This window comes from Meleagris gallopavo, chromosome 3 (assembly GCF_905368555.1).
Source record: "Meleagris gallopavo chromosome 3, MGAL_WU_HG_1.1, whole genome shotgun sequence".
Lineage (NCBI taxonomy): Eukaryota > Metazoa > Chordata > Aves > Galliformes > Phasianidae > Meleagris > Meleagris gallopavo.
The window spans coordinates 24,807,958-24,833,534 of record NC_139406.1 but is presented as its reverse complement, the minus strand read 5'-3'; the positions used below and the strand labels follow the sequence as shown (position 1 = coordinate 24,833,534).

General features: G+C 40.4%; 2 protein-coding genes and 1 non-coding gene across 6 annotated transcripts in view; 2 read left to right on the top strand and 1 right to left on the bottom strand.

The window, feature by feature from the left end:
- Positions 1-19,537, bottom strand: part of SEMA5A (semaphorin 5A) — a 316,919-nt gene extending 297,382 nt beyond the window's left edge. For 2 of the 4 annotated variants that reach the window (XM_085220466.1, XM_085220462.1), the window contains exon 1: positions 19,110-19,249. The gene's annotated coding sequence lies outside the window, so the exon portion shown is untranslated. Of the gene's footprint in view, positions 1-19,109; positions 19,250-19,519 lie in introns of those variants that run through there. The other 2 variants (XM_085220463.1, XM_085220465.1) reach the window with 2 other exon arrangements.
- LOC146544639 (uncharacterized) lies at positions 19,016-25,451 on the top strand. Its single transcript, XM_085220467.1, has 2 exons — positions 19,016-19,416; positions 19,525-25,451. The coding sequence occupies exons 1-2, from the start codon at positions 19,198-19,200 to the stop codon at positions 19,831-19,833; spliced, it is 528 nt and encodes a 175-aa protein (XP_085076593.1). The 5' UTR covers positions 19,016-19,197; the 3' UTR covers positions 19,834-25,451.
- On the top strand, positions 23,264-23,332 carry LOC116216518 (small nucleolar RNA SNORD123). Its single transcript, XR_004159411.1, has one exon. It is a non-coding gene; the product is annotated as a small nucleolar RNA SNORD123 (small nucleolar RNA).
- Positions 25,452-25,577: the final 126 nt, after the last annotated feature.

The window sequence follows — 25,577 nt, the reverse complement described above, 5'->3', positions numbered from 1 at the left end:
GTGGCAGAAAATACTCAACCTTTCATTACGGACTTTCATGTGCAATGAAGTTAATATCTTCTAATCACCAGAGTACAGCAAAAATGTTCATGTATGCTTCAAAGAGGCCCCCAGTAACTACAGTCAGTAGGCAGAAGTCTCTACATTGGCAAATTTTATGTTCAAAACATAACAACCTGTTGTTTCTCTCAGCTAGGAGACCTGCTGACTGCAACTTCAACATCCCTCAAGAACACCCTAGAGTCTGGTGTCAGACTGCACTTGGCATTTCATGCAGGCACAAATCTTTCTTGCCTGTTTTATGATTGAGACTGCAAGTCTGGATGTAGGAAATCATAGTACCAGGGCTAAGGTATTTTGCTTTTTTATTTAAATGCCCAATGCCCTGCAATGGCTTTAGCTCAGCTTAAGTAGAAAACATGAAATCACAACACCAGCAACTCTGTGTATATTCAGAAATAGAGGTGACTGCCATGGGGGGCATGGAGAGAAGTCGCATTGTTGGTACCCATAGATGGGCTTAGACAGGCTGACAAGAGACTGCCTTGCAAGAAGCATAGCAGGGAGCACCCAATCAGGGTGTGAACCAGTGACCACTTTAATTCTTTTTAAAGGGTACTGTGTCTCACAGCTGTGTACCACACTGGACAGTCTCACAGCAATCAGGGCATTCCACGGTATTATTACTGATTGCTGTTATCATTTGTCACAGAGTGCAGAAAGGAAAAAAAAATTAAGTGACATCATGTAAAGTGGAGCTGACAGCATGCCATCTTTGCTTTTAAAAAATGTCACTGTCCACATATTTCACAATACATCAAAGGCTGCTTTCAAACCTTCATGGTAGTTACCAGAGTCTCATCTTTCATCACATTTCTCCTGACAAATTAATACCATCCTCCTGTATCTTATGAATGAGAGCAACGTATGTTTCCCACACATCCTGATCAGCCTCTTTGCTCTTAACTGACTCCAAACCCATCTCCTAACACCCTTTTCCTCCCTGACCACTCATCACAATCCTTATTTTCATTTTCTCAGATGAGAACTTTTAGTAAGCATTTTACACATACTGACAGCACTGTAACCTGACATAAACTTTGAAAAGCTTGTTTAAATTCAGCACAACACAAGACAGAAGAAAAGAATACTTTTCTTTGGTTGCACAACACAGTCGTCACCCAAGAAGTGTAATAACAGTACCATTTCCATACTGACATAGAAATAATCCACTCCAAATGCAAAGCTCTGGTGTGACAGGACATCTTAGTAGATGATATTACTGTCTGGTAAATTCTCAGCAGATGGATGATCTGTGAGACCAAAGGCATGCAAAAGTGATGAGTCAAAAATAGCTGAGCAAATAAGGAAAATACTTATTCTGTGTATCAATTCCAAAATTGAAGGGGTGAGAAAACAAAACAAGCAAATAGCAACAACAATAATGAAAGCTGTAGTCAATTTATCTTCAGAACCAATTTCATTCATTACAAAAAGGCCAAAGGTTAGCTCCAGCCACTACTGTTATATGGTATTAGTAAAGACTTTTGCCACCACTGCCCGTTTGCACTCTGTAGACCCTGGAACACAGGAGAACCTATCACCTCTGGGCTGCAAAATTCAATACATAGTAACTGTAACCACCTTGATCTCTCCTACACTTACTTCTAACTCTAACATACCAACATACCAACTCCTTTGTTGCATTTATAATGCAAAGAAACATGGAAGTTCTTAAGGAAAAATAACCATACATATCCAGCAAGAAGTATCTGCACATTGCATTGGTCCTAAAAGCAAAGTGAAATATAAGAAAATAATATTGACTTGCTAATATATTACAAAAAGCATTTACATTTTTAGTAGGCTCCTTTTCAGCTTTTAAGTTTTATGTCCTACTTTCTGGTCTATTAAAAGAATTCTTTGCTTTTTAATTTTAATTATCTTCTCTTTACCCTTTCTTCGTTTTTCAGCACGACGGGATATTATTACTCCTTGTGGGAAATGCTCTGTGATAAATAGAGACGATCACTGCTTTAAAGCTGTATTTAATTCCTCTTAAATTCCTCGCTCAGAAGCAGCTTGCCATTGAGCACCTACTCTTTTTGAAGGAGCTTCATACATAAATCCATTTTCAAGAATCAAAACCAAGAGCATTAACTGCTGCCATAAAAACCGGACTTCACAACAGAGTGAAATGATAGATACCAAAATCTTGAAAATCTGAGGCCCTATGGATTTGTGTGCCACTTCCTGTACAATTTTCTCATTCGACCTCTACAAAACATCATTTTGTTTAATGCAAACGACGAAGGAAAGGCACACAGGTTTTTAGCAAAGGCTTCCTTATTAAAGCTGTTCGTACTACTAGCAGATGCAGCTTCTTATAATGTCACTCAAGCTGAAGCTCTGTCAGATAAAAATCTTCCCCAGTCTGTTACCTGTCCAAAGTTGAGAAATTTCATTGTTTTCAATTATGTTTTGTGGAAAGTGGATAAGGGTGATCTGACAGTGTCAAGATAACAGAAAACTGTTTAAAAGTCAATAAATGCTGTTAATGATTTCTATGTCTGATAGCTAAAATTGGCATTTCAGCCTCCTAACAAAATCAGGGAACTACAGAGAACTCAGTAAGGCATGAGATAAAGAATAAAAGCTCCCTACTGCTCAGTCAATGGCCATCCTGAAATGAAAAAAACAGAAGGATGGGCAGCATTCTGAAGACAATCCAGGTGTTAATTGTACAAGAAAATAGCTAAAGTCATAGCTTGCTCTTCTCTCTCCATTGTTTGGGTTTTTCTTGTTTGTTTGTTTTGTTTTAAACAGAAACTCACCTTTCACATTTAGCTAGGGCAGCAAGATCTTGCATCGTCCCGTTTCCAAACGTCTCCCAAGCTGTTTATCAATCTGTCATCTTAATAAGCCAAAGCCTTTCTGAACTTCCAAATTTAAAATGTTTTGTTTTGTTTTAATATTTAGGTTGCTACTAAGAAAAACTTGAAAATATCATCAGGATTTTTTCCCCATGTCAGAATATTAGTAGCTTTAAAGTATTTATTCATTGTTGTTACTTACATGTTTAAGCTCATGCAACTTAGATACCGCTGACCTATTTATCTATAGGGACCTTCCACTGAAGCAGTGGAAAACTTGTCAACTGCATGTAGAAGTTTATTTCTCTCATTTGACAAGTCAAAGTCAACGTAGGCCTTTATTTTTCAATATATCTGATTATGATAATTTTTTTTTTCTATATTTGCATGCCTTCATACTGATATTATGTTAAGATACCGAGCATAATTTTGCTACATCCCACAACGCAGTACTCAATTTTCCCAAAATTAATTCTGTACTACATGCTTTCTTAGAAGGCTCCTTTTGGTGCTTGCATTTACTGTTTATCTGCAGATGTAAAATTAAAAACAAACACACATATACTTGAATAGTGAATTAGATCTGCAGAACTCGTCTCCACTTCAAGCTAATGCACTAAGTTATGTTCTGGTGAATGCTCTTCTAATGCCACTCAATTCCACAGTAGTACAGCTCTCACATACATTCTTTTGAGATGCAAATAAGAAGCCCCTACTAAAGGCATGCTACAGTCAGATTTATTTTGATGGAGAAAGGCCCACTTTTCTTTATGAAATCCCTTATTAAGTGTTCCTGCAATAGCAGAGCTATATAATTAAAATAAAATAAATCCGAGCTTAAGCTATCAAATTTACTGAGCTGTAGGACTGAAAGTCCATAAGGACTAAAAGCATTCAAAACCTCATAGTTCATAGAAGAAGAGAAACCAGTAAAGGTGTCCTTGCCAGCTCATCCCTTTATTGCGTGGTAGCACTGTCGGTTACAGGTGCTGTTTTGCACTACACTTTCAAATCACTTCCCTTTTCCTAAGGGATACTTTACAAAGACAGAAAAAGAGAAGAACACCACCCTGAAGACCCACATTTTGAAAAGCTATATGACAACATCAGGAGAGATAAAAATGAGATCACTTCAACACACTCACTTTTACTTTTTTTTCTTCTGCTATCAAAATACAAGGGTCACTCAGATCCCATCACTATTTCAAAGCCTACCAGTGACCTACTTAGGCAAATAAATAGAAAGAACCCCTGCCACTAATCTTTGGACAAATTACACTTCTGCCTTACCCTCTGTATTTGTTATACCACTGTGTCTGTACCTATAGATTAGTCTCTCTGTAGCAGTGAATATTACATCTAAAAATTAAACCTCTTCATGTTATGATTATCTAAACTACCAGCAGTGAAACTAAGTGAAGATATTAAATATCCTTTAACTTAAGGATGGAGAATACTTTATTCCTCAAGAAGTCACTAAAATTCATGCAAGTGTTCAGTGGTGGAGAATTGTAATAAACCATACTTAAAAGAGTGTGAAGAAAGCAACAAAGATCTGCAGACAAATTTGAAAAAATAGAATAGAAATCTCTCCTCATTCTTAAAAGTAACGTTTAAAAGTCAGAAACTGCTATTCTTAGCAATAACCTCAAAAAATTACAGAACAAAGATACTATGAATTCCAAAAGTGATAGCAACATGTAGTTAAAACATTATCAAAAAAAAAAACACATTAATTTTGTTTGTAGATATTCTAAAGAGGATAATTAGCTTTATACACACACGCAGTTCAGTTGTCTTTGTTGTAGCCCCCTCCAGACACATGTGTATATATATACACACGTATATTGAGAGGGAGTTAAATGCGTGCTTTGGGTGAGTTTTGTTGTTCTTGTTTATTTTGTTTTTTGCTTTTTGTTTTTAATAAAAGAACAACTTGTACTTAACAAACCAGAAGAAAATCTTACCTTACTTGTTCAGGTCATTCCAACGGATTTTGAAGAAAACTTCTGCTCAGAGTCCTTGAAAGTCCTTAAGAAGTCTTATTCCATCGGTCTTTCCAGAAAGGCACAGGAGAACACAGGACAATGGAAAGGAAAATCCAGCACAAACTTTCCCCATAAAACTAATCTGAACCTAATGCAATTTGCATAAATGTTCACACAATTAATCAAACCATAATAATAGAGTTCTGCTTTCCCTCAAGCCTTACCTTCCCCTAATGCAAGGAAGGGCAGTTTTCCCCAAGCTTATTTAGCCAAAGCCTATCATAATGCTGCAAGTAAAATAACACGATGTGAAACAAATCACTCACAACCCTGATGATTGAGTGTGTGTTTGTACATTATCAGAAATGCATCACGATCTAGTTCTACTCTCAGCTGCACCCCACTGGCATTCTGCCCTGGCTTCCATTCAGGACTGGAGCTCCCTACATGAAACCTTGCTGGCCAGCATCTTGCCTTAATGCCTATGAAATGCACTACATGTTTTGATGCCCTATAAAGAATAATAGTAATCAAAGTAAGTCAGTTTTGCTTGAAACCACAAAATAAGTTCAGACGTCCTTGAGCAACAGAGGGTGTTGAATACTGTTAGTTCTTCTGACCACCTGCAGTATCATACCCAGGATACAGTGCTAATTTTAGAGTGCTGGATGCATGCCACCATAGGATAAGTTATTTTTACTGAGTCTTGATGTGTCCATCCCACTGCACATCTCCACTTCTAACATGCTACTATAAGGTTATTAAAGTTTCCAGTTACCACTTGGCTTAAAACTGCAATCTACTACAAAGTTCTTTGGATAAACTCTTCCTTATATTCTGAAGATCTTTACACAATATAACTAAAATAAATATCTGAAAACAGTATAACTAGGAGAAGTCAGCTGTGGTATACATTCTTTCCTCCTCTCCCAAAGTCTTTCTCACCAAAACCACAAATAATAGTACTTAACATATATTCCTGCTACTTTCCGTTCAACGAACAAAAAAAAAAAAAAGCCACACAGAAACAACCTTATAGGCTGACTCTTCCAGTAGTCTATTCTATACTGATCACAACTATGTCTCCCTTTTACTGAGCGAAAATAAAAAAATAAAAAAAAAAGCAATAAAGAAACATGGCGATAATTGCATCACTATATTTCACATAAAAACATGGATGTTGGGAAATTCCATTAACCAAGTTTTAATTTAATCTAAAAGTCTCTGAGTAAAATGAACAATGCAGTTTTCCATTAGCATTTATACTACCGAGCTGTCTTGCTTTCCCAAGGAGATAATACTGACCAAGCTATCATGGCAGAAAGTTTGGGACGTGCTTTAGCAATGAGGATTTAAGATTTCTACACTTCTGCTCACACATACTTCTTCCCTTACTTACCACTTTTCAACAGGTAGACTGGGACTGAACAGAGAGTTCTCTCTGTTATGATGGATTTCTGCACATTTTTAATCACAGGGATTTAAATGAGAGCACGGTACTTGGCATGCATCCGTATGCAAACAATAAGACATCCTCTGCCAAAATCTCCAGTGAAGACAATCCCAATAGATAGAAGGAAATGTCAGCCAGAAACAGTTGCGTGAAGCATAAAAACCCATGAGAAGAAAAAAAAAAGTATTTATTTATTAAATTAAAGACCGATTTTTCCATTCTAATACTTCTGATCTATTTTTATGGGTTTTCTCAGGTATGCTTAATTAAAACCAGTCATCAACACCAACTTTGTTCAGAAGAGCAATTAATGAATATGGCATAGAGCAGCTTAGCCCTGGAGGAGACTCTGACATTTGTTCACAGTGAAGACTGTTCATTAATTGCTCCCCTTGTTCTCAGCCTCTTAATGATATTTTTGACACAACACTACAACTCAGTGTGACTTATTCTTCACAGCCAGAGACATCTGCACTATGTTACGTTAATAAATCTACCTTTGAAAGATTTTCAAAAAGATATTTAAAGACGCAGGGAAAAAATAGGTCTGGATGAATTAATAGAAGAAAAAAGCTGTATTGCCATTCTTATTATTATCTCTAAGTATGCTTTATATTACAGATAATTTAAGCAAATATTTTGTGTTCTATATTTACTGTAATTAATGAAACTTGGAAAGAAATTCACAGTGCTGTCCCAGCCTATTTAAAATGTGTGCTCCCATATGACACTGAATCATAAGGCTTCATAGGTCTTCAGATCCTAAGTCCTCAGATGATTTTCAATTGCTTTTAGTAAAAACAACTACTTTAATTTTTAGAATAGAATGCAGAGAGTCTAGCTCTGGGCTACAAAGGATCTACAGAAAACTAAAGATCTCTCTCTAAAAGTTAAAACAATGTTATTGGCATTTCACACTGACTTCTGGAACCCAAAAGGGGCCATCAAAGCCATCCCATAAAACAAAAAAAGTATTAAGAGTGCACTGTATAGATTTTAAAAAGCCACGTGTTTATCTTTGTAATATGTCCATAACTTCAGCTGATCCTTGTAGCTGCTGCAGTCCTAAGCAGCACATGGAATCATTCACAGAAGAAACACGAAGAAAGTAACAAACAAGCTGCATGGGAAGTTTATGCCTGGAGTGCAGCTGAAGGCCCTGTAAATGTAAAGACCTTCAACATGCAAATGAAAACAGTGTTTGTCCACCCTCAAAGCTGGTGACATTACTCTAATTATCCTGACCTGGTCTTTTTGAGATTCAGTTTCTGTAATTTAGATTATGTAGCAACTCCTACAGCCTGCCAATTATTTGCATCAACAGTGCCATTGAGTTTCATGTATTTATGTGTGTACAATCAACGAATGTACCAATGTTATAGTTATGAGGTATACCAGAGAGCTTGGCTACATAGTTATTACACCAAAGCAGAAAAGATAGGATGCTCACCCGTATCCTAGGCTCGCTTATGAAACTCCAGTGGAGTGGATCTCCAGAAGAGATCCTTTCCCACTGATAGTCAGCTCTTAAATGGGTCTGGGAGAGATGGAGCCAGGCTCCACCCCTTCCGGCAGCACAGGTGAATTGCCTTCACCTGTGCTCCCATTGTTGACTCACTGCTTGCCTCAGGTGACCAATCAGAGGTTCAAGCCATGATTCAGCAGTTCCCATACAATACTTAAGAAACTCCACATTAAGCCTTCCATTAGCTAATTTTATGCTCTTATGTACTCAAGAGGTACAGTAGAAGCAGACACAGTTAGACGCAACCCAGTTTCACAATTTACTGAAAAGGAGTCGGAGCTTGTGAGGAGCCATGACAAGCTGAAAGAACTCAGAGCAATTCTGTGAGATAGTGGGTACAGGGTACATGTGAATGGCAACAAAGAAGAAAGGTTTTCAGGTTTGCATTTGCCCTCTCCTGTCTACTAGCTCCCACCACATTGCTTGCTTACAACAGAAGGCTCTGGTTTCCTCTGAAGCTTTCCACTCACACCCAACACATCCTCTCTTCTACTTTCTCTCCCACCTCTTATTTCTAGCAGCTGTTCCTCCCCTTTTGCCCCATTCCTATCTCCTTATCTTTTACTCATTGAGAGAGTCATTAAAAATGAAAACAATACAAAAAACACCCACCCATCAGCAGCTGCTCTTCTCTGCACTGAGCTTCAGGATGCAAAGCAGACAACAGCACAGGTGCAGGCAGGCTCCTGTCAGCTCCTGCCTGTCTGGAGCCCAGCAGCCACAAAGTAGTCTGTATGGGCTACGGAATGCCAGAAAGGTGACCTAATATGGCTTGGATATGACAGAGGTAACGTGCTGCTCAGCACACCTCCTGATTGCTGAATGTGCAGAGGACTTGCTCTCAGAAGCAATTTTACCTGCTCAGACATCATATTTTCTGACTTACTATAGAGAGAAAACGGGAAAAAGTAATTCCACCTAGTGCAAAACTCACAGTAGGCTCCCATCCTTGATGGATTAGTCAGAGAGGGATCCTCAAACAACACTAGCACTGCCATTCAGACCTTTTTATTTCTGTACACGAAAGAATCACCTGAGCATCTACAGAATCATTTCTTTATTAATAAATTTGCACACAAATTCCCTATTAATAGAGTGCAGGAGTGCCCTGGCATCCCTTACCTTAGGCATTGCCCTGCATACACAGATCTGGCAGAATAAGCCAAATTATTAAAAGAAGGTGAAAAGGAATTCTACAGAGTACAGAAGCTCATTTCATTAATATTGCTAAATGTATAATATATAGTAAAAGTTGGATAACACACCCTGTAGAGCATATATTTCCAATTTTATTTGGACCATGAACCATTGTCCTTGTCAACTTTCAATATTCCACTCCCTCCATTAGCATCATGCAACCTTGTCACTTTTTAATCGAAAGCCCAATAAAAGCAAGACTACTATTTTATCTCAAATAACATACTAGGATCTATTGATCACACTTATAGAACTTCTTCTGAGAGAACAGGAATAACCTAAAGGATTTAGGAGGTAAAACATAACTGTACTTAAATCTCACACAATTAGATGGACTTCATCATATTCTGCAGCAAGAATGCATGGCAACATACACCATCAAATCAGAGGCAAACTGCAGGGAATTGCTCACACTCTAAAAAGTGTTCATCAGCTTTCAGGAAGGAAAAAAAAAAAAAGTATATTACAACTTTAAACTTTTAAGTACATTCCTATTATTGTAGTCCAATTACTTTGGCCATGTTTGTAGTCTGTCTACATTAATACAGCTTAATAATTTAGCAGAATCCTACTGTTTCAATTATCTCTTCTGAACCCAACAAAATCACATCATGATCTGTCTTTAAAAGATCTCACTATAGCCATTGTGAAGTATTAATTTAAATTACATTTCTTTTATTCATTTCTACCTTATTGTCAAGCTAAGGGTACTACATTTCACCCTGCAGTCCAGCTTGCCAGATGAAAGAAATTTATGAATCTTAGATAGTACACATAATCAATATTTGATGCCAGCATTTCTTTGCTCTTCAAAGACATGAACTCTTCAGAGCTCAGATTTAAACTATCAACTAGCAGAGCAGTGTTCTGATCTCTATTTCAATTCTCTTTGTCTTTTGGCACAGTCACTGAACTGAAGCTGACCAGCTCTTCCCTGCAGAAAGATTCGTTCATCGTTCCACCATGGTTTTTATCTGGGGTGATACAGCAGACTTTTGACTCCAGAAAAAAATGGGAGTGCATGATCTAGCCAAGACACTGTGTGACAAACTGGAACAAACCATAAAAATTTGGGAGGGAAATGTATGCATGTGTGTGTATCTAAAGAGAGACGTATCCACATAAACGCACACCACATATGTAGGAACTGGAAGTAAGGTTAATATTGATCATGTAGGAAGTATCTAGGAAGTATCTGCAAATGTTGTTTGCAAACGTTTAAGAAACTACAAACATCACTGATTTATAATTAACATACTATTTATAAACAATACATAGGTTTTACTGCCAGGCAGCATTATTGCAATCCACAGTCATCTAACTAGAATAATTTTGGTCACCAAGCCTCATTCAACAATTCCCCCACAGAAGTTATTACTCGAATGAATTTTGGCTATCACACTGCTGACTTATTAAAATACATTTTCACATATCTAAAGTACCAATGACACTCTAACTTTGCTATATAGGCACTATACTTAATCATCCTTGGATGTGTCAGAATCTTGACAAAACCAAACACACCATGTGAAGGACACAGGCAGCTTCTAGTCAACAGAAACAAGAGAGGAAGGTGGCAAGCTAGCATTTCCTTCTTATCTCGCAGCACACTGCATCAGGAACCTTGTGCTTCAAAGGCTCAGAACAGAGTATTTCCCATGCCTGGTTACTTGGTGTCCTGAAGTGCACTTGAGCTCACTGGAAGTGGCCACTCCACACAAGTACAGATTATCTTGAACAAAGGGAGACTTTGTAGTCATATTGGGGTGAGAATGATACATTTCCACTCATCTTCCAACAGCCAGGCCTGGCTCCAGAAAATCTACTAAAGACAAGTTGATGGAACAGCTTTTTCTAGTGAAGTGCTCCTGGACCAAGAGAAAAGAAATACAGTAATCAACTTAAATCATGTCTAAAGGATGTGTATTAGGAACTACCACTGCATAAAGAAGCTACAGAAAACAGCATTTCGTAAGATGCTAATAGTTTATTCACACACCAAATACCATGCCAAGGCTTAAGAGATTATCAGCCTGCTCTGCTCATCACTTTTTCACCATTAGCTACCTACAGCAGCACTCCCAAATCCTTTTCAGCCACAGTATGACAAGTAAACCTGAACAATATAATACGAAGTCTTGTTAACTCAAATCCTTATGACTCAGTCACAAAAGTAAGGTTGTCACAAGCATTTCAGTACACATAAACATAATATTTGTAAGATTAGTAAAGCAAGGATGGAGATCAACGTAGCTGCTATACTGAACTCAAAGGTTTTTTCTTCTCTTAATTTTTTGGGACTCCGAGTGGAATTAAAAGTACCTAACAGATAACATGAACAATGTTCAGGAACAACCAGATGATTTTCCTGAAGATTGCTCATCTCCCTTACCAGCTATCTATAGAAAGGAAATTCACAGAAACACTGTTTTTCACATGAAGATTGATTTAAGGAAAACACTTTTTTCTTACACGGAAGCAAGAACATTCAACACATTATCCGTAATTTCTTATAAGGCTTAGAAAGTTTTAGTCATCATGAAGCAAGACAGAAACAAGGGACTGAAATGTGCTACAGAGCAACACCTCCCACAGTGCAGGAAGCAAGCAAGGAAAGAAAAAAAAACACTTCAAAAAAGCAAACAAGTCCACTGTTAAAAACAGGAATATACAGAATCATAGAGTGGTTTGGATTGGAAGGGACCTTTAAGATCTAGTTCCAACTCTCATCTATAGACAGGGACACCTACCTCTAGACCAGGTTGTTCAAAGCCCCATCCAGCCTGGCTTTGAGTGCTTCCAAGGATGGGGCATCCACAGCCTGCTCCAGTGTCTCACCACCCACACAGTAAAGAATTTCTTCCTAATATCTAGCCTAAATCTACCCTCTTCCAATGCTTCCTCAGGTTTCAGTAGTAACAGAGTTTTCTTGACCTAATTTATGGCTACAGATGCATCTTTGAAGGTGACAGCATGCACAGAGAGCATGGAACAACTGTGGTGTCAACTGGTTTCAAACACCAATTTCAAAATTATCAGTGTTGGCATTGTTAGAAATTCAGAGCTTACAAAAATGTCAGGGTTCATGAAAGTAGAAGGAAAAAAAAAAGATAGCTTTTTAAATGGACTTTTACATGGAGAATGCTGAATCTACAAAAATCAGTAAATACATGTGATCATGAACTAAGTCTGATTTCTGCAAATAATGCACAATACATCAGTTAACCTCATTAATTGTTCCTTGCAAAGAGAGTTCTCTACAACTGAAGTTATGGAATTGTATTTCCTTGTATTCAAGCTTTAGCAACAAATCTCTGCAACAAGCAAGTACTCTTTAAAAATAAATAAATAAGTAAAGACTAGAAATACAAAATAAAATAAAAAACCTTCTGGGGAAAAATAAAAAATTACAACACACTTCTCTAGAACTGAAGTCAAAGAAGAAGCTCTGTCAACAGCCATCCTATAAAAAGACAAATGTTTTCCTGGGAGGCAGGCAATCCATTGTGGACAACATATTCATATGGATTCTCAAAGGAAAATAATGCATTTCCTCACGTTATTTCAAGAGCATTTTATGAATTCAGGTTTGAGAGATAAATACAAAGACCCAAGACAAATATCAGAATTAAGTGTTAACCAGTATTTCAAGATTATTTTTCTTCAAACCCTGATACTGATCTCTTTAGCCTTCAGTTTAAATACATTTTCAAAACAATTTTCACTTCCAGTTATAGATAAGAGAGAAGAAATGGAATCTTATTGTAAAAGCCAGTAGCAAACTCAGTTGTAGAAAGGATTCTGAAGGAGGAAAATAAGTTCGTCTGCCCAGACCATTAGTTTAATTTAAAACAACAGATACACACTGCAAAAAGAACAGTGATTCAACTGTAGAGCCCACATCTCCCTTTTTGCTATTGTTGCTAGCTGCCGTTTTTTGGTTTTTGGTTTTTTGTGTGTTTTGTTTGTTTGTTTGTTTGTTTCCCTCTAACACCAGATAAAAGATATGCTCAGGCTTCACTGCTTTGTGTTCATTAAAGACTTACCTAATTCTTCAAGTAAGGAGTCAGAGCCTATGCTGTCCAGAAGCAGACAAAGGAAATTTGGAAAATCCTGCAGTTTACTTGGACAATTCAGATAAGTCCGTAGACCCTGACCAATCTTTATGCTAAGTCTCCAGAGCTCACATTAACACCTTTTTGGACTCATCCATCAAAAGAAGATTTTCTGTTCATAAACACCAATTTCCTCGCCAATCACACAACCCTCTATCTGTATGCATGACCTCATGCCTTTGGAAAATCAAAGCAGGTTTTCAGAACAGTTATGTCATTTTATGTTATCAATTCCAGCAGCCTGTACCAGAATCCATTATCATTTTTCAAAAGAGTAAGGTCTGACAGACAAGCTGTGGAAGACTGAGCTCCAGTTTTTAACAGTTTATTACCCTGAATTTTCCTTCTTACTGACACGCTCAAGGGCACTGTAATGAGGCATTGCCTCTCAGGTACCTCAGTCCTCAGAAGATGAGCTTATGCTCCTGAAGACTGCATACATCTAGGTCTCAGTTCATTTGCAGTCCCCACAAGAGAGCCTGTAGCATCTTAGAAAACTAACCTAAGGCAAAACTTTATCAACAGATTTAAAATTACTGTGGCAAAATCCCCTGGGATTCTTCTAACCAGTCCTAAAAGTCATTGTTATTTGAGGAACTAACCAGAATTTTTATCCAAACACATAGTCCTCCTCTCCTCTTCTTCCTTCTACAGCAATATTCATTCCACACCCTCAGTCATGCTCAAAGAGAAAATATATATGTATATTTTTAAGAGGATAGGTTCCCTAATATTGCTCACAGTATATATCTCCACATAAAGAATTACACTGGCACAACCAGAAGGACCTGGAAGCCAACTGAGAGGCTTAAAGACCCAGAATTGCAAAGGATGACAACAAACTGCAACTCTCCCCTACACAGAACATTTCCTATCTATAACTGTCTGCCCCTGGGGAACACAGTAGCCAGTACTTTTTAAGTCACAAAGAGAAGCTTTTATTAGAAGATGAAGGTTAAAATGTATTAAGATTTTAGCAAGCAAGAATCAAGAGACAGATTCTCAGTGTCAGAAACAAGTAGAAGAGATACCAAGAGATACCACATCATCCTTCGCTACTTCAGCATCACAGTTAGCTCATAAGGTTGGCTGTTCAGGTTCCACTTTAGGACTACATGCCTTGAAGAATACATTCAGAAAAGTCTTCTCTTTTCCTTTCCAAAGTTGAAATCCCATTTTTTTGCTACATTGTGAGCCCCATGGTACAGCAATGGTCATATATATAATATAAATATAATATCAGATGCCAATTGTAACTAGATACACTTATTCCCTCCCAAACATTCTTATTAGGTATTTCAATATCATTGCTTAGGTTGAAAAAGCAAGCAAGGAAAAGTACACCCTGGAGCAAGAGAAGCTAGATAAAAATTAGAATCCCACTATCTTTTTTGATAACAACTAACTATAATACCCACATAACCCTACTGTTTGTTCAGAGTAAGAAACAGAACAGACATAACAGAAGAGGATATGGACAGCAGAATTCAGATGAAGTAACACACTGGCCCTGATAGAAAGCCCAGCATAGAGAACAGAAGTAATTGTCTGTGGACAACATCCAATCCCTTTTCACAGCCTTCAATTTTGACTCTAACATAGTTTAAAAAAAAAAAAAAAAAAAAAAAAAAAAAAAAAAAAAGGAAGAAAGAAATACTGTTGTGGTTTAACCCAACAGATAGCCCACAGTGTTACAGCCTTCTACATGGTCTCACATACTATGAAACAACCGTAGGCCTAATTCAGGCAGTGTTCTGGCTCTGCCCTGCCCCATGCCATCATGGCAGCAGGCTGAAACCAGGACAAAGACACACAAGACAATACACACAATCTATCCTCTTGTAACTGGTTAAGTCCAGGAGTTTCCCTTCAAGTACTCAATATTGGCCCAGTTTCACTTCACTTGGACGGGAGCAACAGAAAGGACTTAATTCTATATGCCTTTCCCTATGCCAAGCCATTTCAGCAGTGTTCATACAGCGCACTTCAGAATTAAGGAGCTGAATCAAAGCAAGGGTTAGTGGGCTTCCACTGAAAACAGATCACTGAAATGGTTCAGATTATGAAGGAAAAAAAACCAAACAAGCAAACAAACAAAAAAAACAAAAACAATGATAACATAAAAAAAAGGAACAAAGAAGCAGGAATTGCCAAATTTATGCTGGAGAAAACAAAGCACAAAACAACTACTTGAACATTTTGAAAACTACAAGACAAATATTCATTCAGAGTTCACTAGCAATAGAAAGATGCAGCTCAGGAAAAATCTTAGTGTGGGCAGAAAAAACAGAGACCAAAAATACTAAAACACTTGTACTTCCTCTCTTGTTACATAGACTTTACTGTTAAATCTACTAAGCATTCTTGATCTGCAGTTAAAGCTAATTCTAATCTGAGAATATTTCAATAGCGCTCTGATCTTCTACCCTTCTTCTACTACTCTTCTAGTAGTAATTCAGAAGAGGAAGGCAGAAGAGAAAGGAGCTCAATTTTCACAATTAGAGAAGAGGTGGGGTAAGGAAAATGTGAAAACTCCATGACTTGCAGTATGTAGAGCAGTCCTGCAGGCATTACACACACTCCAACTCATTCATCACATGTACTTTGTAAAGCCTAAGACAACATCTCAGCAGCATTTCAGCATTCCCTAAGTCATCGCTTCTGTAAGCTTCTCCTAAACCAAACAAATACTGCTAGTTGGCTGAACGTCATTGTTTATCAAGCAAGGCACTCGAAATCAACAAATTATATGTCAAAGATTCACAGCTCCCACAACATCCTCCAAATGGAACAGTAATTTCCATGACATAACTGGAGTTAGCAGAAACCTCCGACATGAGAACACTAACCTGTTCTTTCAGCAATGGAAAATCCAACAAATCTAAGGTATGCTGGAGCTCAGAGAGAAATCTTCATCTCAAAATCAGGGAAAGAAAGAAAAATGCATCAATAGGAGTTCAACAACACTGATGAGATAGACAGAGATGAGTTTGGGGTGACAGTGCAGCTGATGTGTTACTCAGAACTTGAACTTTTCCTAAAAGAAATCACTCAGATTGTTGATGAAGACAACTTCTGAAAAGATAGTTTTAAGAGTAGAGCTAAACCAAATAATTTCACTGCAAAAACCTTCGGACAGATTTCGGACTGATACCCGCATTCTACTACTACCTCTGATGACCATCAGTTCCATTCTGAAGTTACCTGACTTCCTGATACACACTGGTATACATTTTCCTTTCCAAATGCCTCCCAATTAGTGATTTGTTTTATTCATGTATTCATACAAAAACACTGAGTACGGAGATAAAGAGTTTGTTTATACAGCAAAGAAGTGGATTGCGTCAAAGTACCTCAGAGAACACACAAACGCCAGAACAAATACATTAATAAATCCACTAAACATTAACAGATTTAAATGTGTTGTATTTTGGAACATAGGTTTCTAGTAAAATCAGAGCAAGACATTAATTAGACTGCAGTTTACGTTAGCCACCATCCAGATAAAAGTCAGGCAAGCGTGCTATCCTTCAGTGCAGCAAAGATCTTAAACCAATAACTGGACACAGTTACATGAAGATCTAAGATCTAAGGTTACAATAAGATCTAAGAATTCCAACCTTTCATGGGAACGGTTTGCAGCACCTACCCTGAAAGAGCAGCAGGACTGGCAGGCTGCAGGGATCGCTGCAGAGAGCAGGCTGCCACCTGGCAGCAGCACATCACAGCTGCAGCCCCGTGCCAACACGAGCTCACCTCTTGCAAGGGACGAAGGCTCCGTGTCACCAAAGGGTCAGCCTGGAAATGGTTTGATCCAAAAAAGCTCATTCTTTTGAGATGGTGACAGAAGATCTACAAACTCCAGAACATCAATCACCAAACATCTAGGCAAAGTTTTGTAAACCAGATGCCAAACTGCTAGCCAGAATTTTGTCATCACTGCATAACACATGATGGGATACCACTCTGTGTAAGTGGGATGGCTCACACACATATTCCCCCCCCCCCCCCCCCCCCCCCCCCCGACAGCACACCTCTGAGCAATGACTGCACCATCATCTAGCCTTAGTGCCACTGTGCCACCGCACTTGTGCCATTGTGTCCAGCACTGAGGCCCTGGGCGTGCAGGAAAGGCTCTGTTCCCACTAACCCCAGGGACCTGGAGCCCTTCACACAGCTCTGCCACTGAAGCTGAGGTTGGCAGGAGGCTCACTATCTGCACTATTCACTATCTGCAATTTACAGCGTGTAATGCAGGGTTTACTCACTGGAAAGTAATGAACTTCAGTCAGCAGTAATTCTGCGTGTGTATGAAAGTACACACAAGTTCAAATCCATGTGGTTTCCCTAAGATGCTGGGGAGGGGGAGGGAAGAGAAAGAAAAGAACAAAAGTCCTGCAAGCAGCAGCAATGCATGGGTACCCCCTGTTGCGTGCCTGCCTAGCAGGAAATCAGCACAACAACCCTCTCATAACTAAGGTTTATGGATCATTACCGAGTGCACAAGCACTCCTACTACCTGGAAGTATTTTAAGAAAACAGCACTGGTTAAAGATTAAAAGCAGTAAGACACTGCTGATAATAGCACCTTCGGCATTCTCAGTCAAAACAAAGCCCGGTTACATCTCAAGGAATGAGCAGCACAACTTAATTTACATCGCTTAGCCGAGAGCAACGTTTTGTTTTGTAGGAACTGCCGCCCTCTGGAGCCTCAGCTCGCAGCAGGACCTCACGCAGCTCTTAAGACAGGGAAAACGAGAGCAACCCGGCGGCGCTGAGAGTCATGAAGTCAGATCGGCGTTACCTGCTGGAGAGGAAGGTGGAAGCACAGCACACCTACCCACGAGTCTTCCAAATCTCTCACCAGGCTGTCTGAAAGGCAGTATCTTAGCAATGCGCTCGGACTAAGTGCCCATCATCGTGCTCTCCACGAAGAGACGCAGCACCACCACTTTCGACAGTTCTCCGTTAGTCAAACTTTGCTAACCCAGGCAGAGCCTTCGTTCCAGTATCAGCCGGGGATGCTGAAAGGGCTGCAGTTAAAACTGCGTGCAGTTTCCACGGTGAAAATCCTAGTCTGACTGAGCCCTACGGCTGGACTAGCGCTGCACTAACCTTCACAACACACATATTTACGTCCAATTAAGAGTGTTCTGTTAGCTTTCGGAAATGACAGCTTTCCAAATTACCTTAAGGCTGCGGGAGGATACCGCGACTATGATAACTTTTCAGTTTGGGGGTATTTCCTTCAGCTGTAACCGTGCACACCCACACGAGCCACTCCTGCCAACAGCAGCGGGGTTTGAGGAAGGGCCCCGACGGTGCTGAGCTGGGGGCCCTTCTTCAGACCCCGCTGCCCACAGGATGACTCTGGGCACACTGTCGCTGCACCAACCTCACACCGCACGCTTAACGTCTGGAACGGCATGGTAATGCCCAATAGCTGTCACTCCGCCGGTAGAGCTATCCTCGCAAAAAGAACCATTACCCGGGCTGTCTCCTTCTGCGTGATTACAGAACGATAACGCGAACTCCGCACTTCAGAAAGTGCCAAAATAGGGTTACACCACAGATACGCGCCAGTCCACTTAAATACAGCGGCAATAGAAGCGCGCTGGGAGTTCAGACCGGGCTGCGGGCACAAGACGTCCCGTAGTCCGCACAAACGCCGCGCTCCGTCCCCGCTCTCCCGGCAGCACCTGGCCGAGAGCAGCGCTAGGGATGCCCGCTCGGTTTTCCTCCTCCGCGGACACTTTCGGAGGAGAACGCGGGCAGTGCCCGAGGAAGGGCCGTCCCGGCGGCTCCGCTCTGCCCGCCCCCCAGCTCCCCCTGCCGGCCCCCGGCGCCCACCGCCCCCCGGGGCATTCGAGCTCCCGGAGACGGTTGCGAGAAAGGATGGAGGCTCCGGGAACGTTCCCCGCACCGCCCCGCGGGGAGAGGGGTCGGGGGTGGTGTTACCTGGAGGCTCCGCTCCACAGGTCAGCCCCAAGCCGCTGCCGCCGCGCCGTGCCCCGCTCCCGGCGCGGCGCCACCGCCTCACTCCGCCATGGCCGCAGCGCTCCGAGCCGCCCGCAGCGCTCGCTGCCACCAAGTTCGAGGCGCGGCAGCGCGCCCCGCCGCGGGGGCGGAGCGGCGGAACCGGGGCGGCCGCGCGTCCCCGGCCCCGTCGGTGAGCGGCTGCCCGTCCCTCCCCCCTTCGGGCCAGCGGGGAAGTTGCAACTGGTTGAGCAGCTCCGAATGTGCGGGTTTGGGCTTTGGATGCTTGGTTTGTTTTTTTGTTTTTTGTTTTTTGTTTTATTTATTTATTTTTTGTTTTTTGTTTTGTTTGTTTGTTTAAAAAAATTATTTATTTATTAATTTTTACTTACCGCAGCTCAAAAAGCATGCCTTGGGGCTTCTCCTCCCTACCACAGCCGGGCCGCCTCAGTACAAGTACAGCCAATCCCGGCGGGCTGCTAGACAGAGGGAGGAGGAGGAGGAGAAGGGACAAGGGGCAGCCACGCGGAGCCGCGGGCGCGGCAGGTGGGGGATGGCCCAGGGGCGGAGGGCAGCCGACACCGCCCAGAAGCCGCGCAGGCAGCGGAGCTTCGGCTCCGAGCCGGAGCGTGACTCGAGCATCGCTGTGAAAGCCCGCGGCCGCCCCCTCCCGAGCTCGGAGCCGTCCCCTAAAGTTTATTTTTAGACCCTGGAAAGCTCTATAAAGGTCCCGCCGAGCGAGCGGGGCCGGGAGACGTGGCATCGTGCTGCCTGCAGGTACGTACCGGCGTCCCTCTACGCTGCATGCCCGCCTGTGCTCATCTGCCTTAGAGCCGTAGGTTGTTTCTGTTCGTCCTTAGATTGCAATGAATTCCATCAAAGCTTTTCATTATTATTATTTTTTTTTCATCTTTTACGGCAGCATTTCCATGCTACAAAGCGCAGCACTGCCTTGTTTGCAGCACGACCTCCCTCTAGAAGGAGGAAAGCTCTGAGAATGTATTAAAACAAACAGAACCGTGGAGCTGATCCACGCTGGAGTAATCCTATGGAAATATGCTTTAATTAAAACAGCCGGAATCAAAACCTCACTGCACGCCAGCACGCTGTGGAGCCAAATGGCCCCGAGCACCCAGCCCTGGGGAGAGAGTCACTTTGGCTGCGTGCAAAAGAAACTTCTTCAAGGAGAAATGTTAAGGAAAGTTTGTGATTACCATTAGAAACGAAGCTGAGGAATTTGCAGCATTCTCACTGATTGTTGAGAATAATAATAATTTAAAAAAAAAAAAAAAAGTTCTAAAGTGAGGAATTCTTTACTCAGAGGGCAATGAGGTGCTGGCACAGCTACCCATAGAAGCTATGGTGCCCCATCTCTGGAAGCACTCAAGGCCAGGTTGGATGGGGCCCTGGGCAGCCTGACCCGGTGGGAGGCATGCCCATGGCATGGAGTTGGGGCTGGATGGGCTTTGAAGTCCCTTCCAACCCAAACCATTCTGTAATTCCACGATTCACACTTTTTTTCCATTGCACTCGTGTAACCCTGCAAGTGAAGGCCGGTCGGTGCCTTAGTTGTAACACTGCTTCTGTGTAAGATGCCAATGTAACGTGTTTATGGAGCATCACTTACCTATGAAATTTTGCTATCTCAAGAAAATGCTTCCATAGAAAATATAAGAATCCATTTAACGTCTGAAAAATGCTATCAAAGCAACTGTGTACATAGGATAATCTGTATGTATTGCCCAGTAACTTGTTTGGCATGGTGCTGTGCCTTCTGTTCCGTATCTCCATCCATTACAACAACAGCTTTAGACTTTTCTTTTTTACATAGGAGATCTACCTGGTTTTCAATTGCTCAAAAAGAAATCAATATTTTAAGAATGAAAGATGAGCACTCTGTACACAAAACCCACTGCCAGTGGGAAAAAATACAAATCTGAATTTTTGCACCTAGAGTGATGAATATTTTAGGCCCTAACAATTTGGCAATGAAAAAAAAAAAATGGGTTAAAAAAAAAAAAAAAGATAGCTCTTATATGATAATGGATAATACTGGACAGTATATTCTAAGAAAAAAAATCCATTGAATTTTTTGGATATCTCTGAAGGTTTTAAGCCATATGCTTTATAACCATTTTCAGGAAAGAACAGTGATGATGTTAGTGATTCATTTGATTTTGCTTTGAGAAATTCATGGGCAAAGAAATAAAAAGGTATATGAAACTGGTCATGAAATTACCCATATTTGAAATAAAGCCACCAATTGTATCAGTAATTAAACTTTATGTCAAAGTGCCGAGTTAAATCAGATGAGCTGAGCAAGCAAGACAAGCAATTTTAGGCAAAGCCAAATAAGTGAGGAGAACCTCATGTAATCCAGAAACATCATGCTGAGGGTAGAGAGAATAAAGAAGCAGATGCTGTCTGATCTAAAGAAGAAAAAAATCTTCCCAGGAACAAGTCCCAGTTCCATCCCACCTCCCTTCCAGTATGGGTCCTCCTCTTTTGCCCCATGTTTTGCTGCCATTCTATTCCTTGCTGCCACTGATTCTCAATCCCTCCTGGCAGCAGAACAGACTTGTGATGTAGGGCTGGCAGCCCACAAAAACCGTCAGGCACCGTGGTTGGAAGAGGAAGGGCTGCACAGCACCTCCAGCCCTTGGCCAGTTTGGTGAGAAGCCAGGATTCAGCTGCTCCCTGTGGGGGCAGGATGTAAGGAGTGCTAGAAAGCAGTGGGAGGGAGGGGGACTTCCATCTGTTTAGGTAGAAAAGCCACAGTGTGAAGGAAGGTCTGTCTTCAAACTGCCCGTCAGGGGTGCCTTGGATACATTGCTCTATTTCGTTATTTAGAAAAACACTGTAGGATACTGTGAGCCTGAAGTTTAAGTCAGGTTAAAAGGAAGGAAGGGGAAAAAAAAAAAAAAAAAAAAAAGAAGGGAGAAGATAGCTTCGAAGTGAACCTTGAGCCGTGCTCTTTGCTCATAGTGAAAAACGTAGTTTGCTTCACGATTACAGAGTTCAAAGGTTTTATTTTATTGCCGTCACATTTTGCTTTTTTCACTTCATTGAAAACACCAGTTATAATTTTTTTCCATCACATCATCTGCTGCTCCAGGAGAAACTCTCCTGATGGCCAGAAACTTTCTAGAGCACACCAGCAGGAGCACAGTGCGTGCCAACAAGCTCCCTTTCCTGAACTAGTTCTAAAGAACCCAACCTGGTGTCTTAACTGCACCTTGCTTATGTGGCCTTGCTGAGAGTTCCATCACTGTTTCTTCCCTCTTTTCCACTGAAACTCAATAAAGCATTGGGGTGGTGCAAGCTCTCACCATTCCCAACTGTGTTCAACAAGGTCATCCTCCAAGGCTGGATCCTCATGAGTCATCTGTGTTTAAATGTCAGGGACTTGTGATGGTGTTACGTGCAAAAATATGGATAGCTTCTCTATACCAGGAGAGCAGATGACCCAGAGGATTGAAATTTGCCATCCTCAGGTGGTTCCAGCAGGGCGAGGCTGTCATAAAGCAGGACAAGCAGGGCTGCAGCAGTGTATGCTGAGCAGTGCATTCTCTAGTAGCAGGCATTGCACAAGATCAGACTGAGCAAAATTGTATTTGTCTTAGCAAAAGGCACCACAGCAATACTTACTTTAAATCATGGGGAAATAAATGTCAGAGTTGCAAACTCTTTTTTTTTTTTGTCAGATGATCGTCTCCCATTATGTGCTGCATCTAAAGGTTACACTGTCTGGTATCTGCAATATTTGTGAGTTAGGAACAGCGAGATTCTAAATTACTTGACTTTTGAGAGCTAGATGTGCTTCTGATGAGTTTTTATTTACTGTTTGTGATCAAAAGAAAGAGTAAAGCAGTATCTCTTGTGATATTTGAATGGTTAAGATGCTTTATAACCAAAATGGTTTAATTTTATAAACGCTTAAGGTGATATTTTCAACACAACTCATAACATAAGTAAATGTGCTCTTGCATTTATAAGTGTGTTCTGTTAACTCATTTTGGTAATTGCCTCTTTCTTTTCATTAAAGTCTCAGACAAATTAGACAGTTAATGGAGTTGTTGTATGAGCATTAAATTAAGGCTGCCTAACTTGAAGTCCCTCAATGCAGTCAGATATCTGGTGAAAATGATGAATTCTGGGGTGCTGACTCATGTGATCTGAAAATGCCATCCATTTCCTGATTCACCTTCATGTCTTCTCTAGGAAAAGAAGAATGTTTTACAATGAATACCTGCAGTCAAACAATGTTTTGTGTGCTTGTTTTCTTATCTTTCAGCCACTTCTTTGAACTGTTACCTTCAAAATGAAGAGCAAGGCAGAGGTGAGAACAAAGAATGCCTTGGAAAAATCCAGTCGTAACATCTGAGGAATAGAAATAATAGGAAATACTTATAAGGTCAGAATTTGGATGGAATTTATGGAAAGTTACAAAGGGCCATATTACATTTGAATCTAGATTTGGGAATTTAAATTTTATACATAATAAATATATCAGTGCATCTTTTCCTCTACTTCAGATGATAATGCATTCTGCTGTCTTTAGCCTTGCACAACTTTCTTATACCGAATAATGTACGTTCGGCTTAATTCTTTAGTTGTTAGAACTAAGACACATCCTCACACCAAGCCAGAGCATGAATTTAAAAACCATTTGTTGTTCCTCTCTGTTTGATGGTCCATAATTATAAATATTAAATCCCTGCATTTCTATATCCCCAGCAGAACAAGTGGCATTTGAATAAAAGGTATACGTATATGCGACCTTATCACTTATCGACCTTATCACCAAATACCAAAAGTACATAATATAGAGCTTATGTGGACTTCAGGCTTTCTGTGCTAAGTAGAGGTGATACTTAGCATAACTCCTACCTTTGTAGAATTAAAACATCATAATTTTTAGAAGAGTTCTTAACCAATTGTGTAGACATCGTATGTAGGCAGTATTTCTGTGACACTGATGTAGCATGAAGAGCCCTAAGTCAAATTTTGTCCATAAAACATACAAAACAGTCAGTGAGTGCCAGACAATGAGGAGTACTCTGCGAGAAGGGGCAGCAGCAATGGAAGTCTAATCCCAGTGATATTTTCCTCTGTTGTCCATACACTCTGTTCAGTTGCCTGCTAAGAAAAACCTAGATGGTGTTATTTATAACTGATCTTTTTAGGCTAAAACTGTTAAAACAAAGTGCCAAACAACTTGAAAGTTTCTATAGAAATACTGTTAGGCAGACAAAAGAGAAAAGAAATTAAAGCTGATGATTATTTATCACTGAGAAACACACACACACAAAAACCTTCTGAGTTTACTTTGTTGATTTTAAATACTAAAACATCCACCTCAAAGTCTGTTCTTCTGTCTCATTAGTCTTAATTCATGGCAGAACAGAGCAATAGTAGTGTAAGGAAGTGCCCATTTCAGGTTTGAAAGGAAGCCCAACAAGCAGCTCTACAAAAGTTTTTTTTGCATCCTGGCACTTCTGGATTTAGTAGCTGCTACACCTGTCTGCATTTGAGGTCAAACATTTAAGTGTCAGCTAAATGTGAGGGAGGTTTCCCTACCAAGTGTCATTAAGAAGAGCAGATGCTGCAGGCTGTGAATTAGGGACAGTGGATATTAGTCTCACATCATCTATTGACTGCTATTAATAACCCTGTTTACATCTAATCCCTGCCCCAAATCCCTCCCATATGGTACTCAAGTACCAATTTCTTATGTTTTCCAAAGGTCGCATATCATCAGCACCAAGAAAAGACCACAGGTCCTCTGACACAGCACCACCACTGTGCAAAATCTGTATTGAGTTAAACTCTCTGCAGACATACCTTCTGCTTTTATGCTGTGCTTTGTCCCAAAGTGGTGCTCAGAACAAAGGCATCCCATTTCCTAAGCTGTTGAAAACTTTGCTAGCAAAGTAAAGTGCAATTGTTCATTGCAGTCCATTTAAATATGTACAGCTATCTTCTATGTTTTTCTTCCATTTAAATCTGCATAAATCAGCCTGCATCGTAGCTTTGTCAGCTAGCTGATATTCAACAATGAGAGGAAGTAGAAAGCAGTAGAATTAATATCCACTGGGTGATCATAGTTCTAGCCTAATGTTAGAGTGTTTGACTAATTGATTGCCTTAGCACTCTGCTAGCAGATGTATGAGTTTAATTATTAAATTTGTATTGCTCTTATTGCTTTCCATAGCCTGAAACAGTTGTAATTATTGAAATTATTTAAATCAGAAACATTGTATTCAAAATGTTTTAATTGATTTTCTTAACTTTTTGTTAATAAAAACTGCTTTATTAAAAGTACTGTGGGATAATGATTTGAAGTTTTGGCTGGACATTTGAAAACATGAAGGGGATTACACAGGAGCAGAACACCTACCACAGTCAGCTCCAAGAACTCAGAATCTGATTCTGCACACTCAGTTTCAG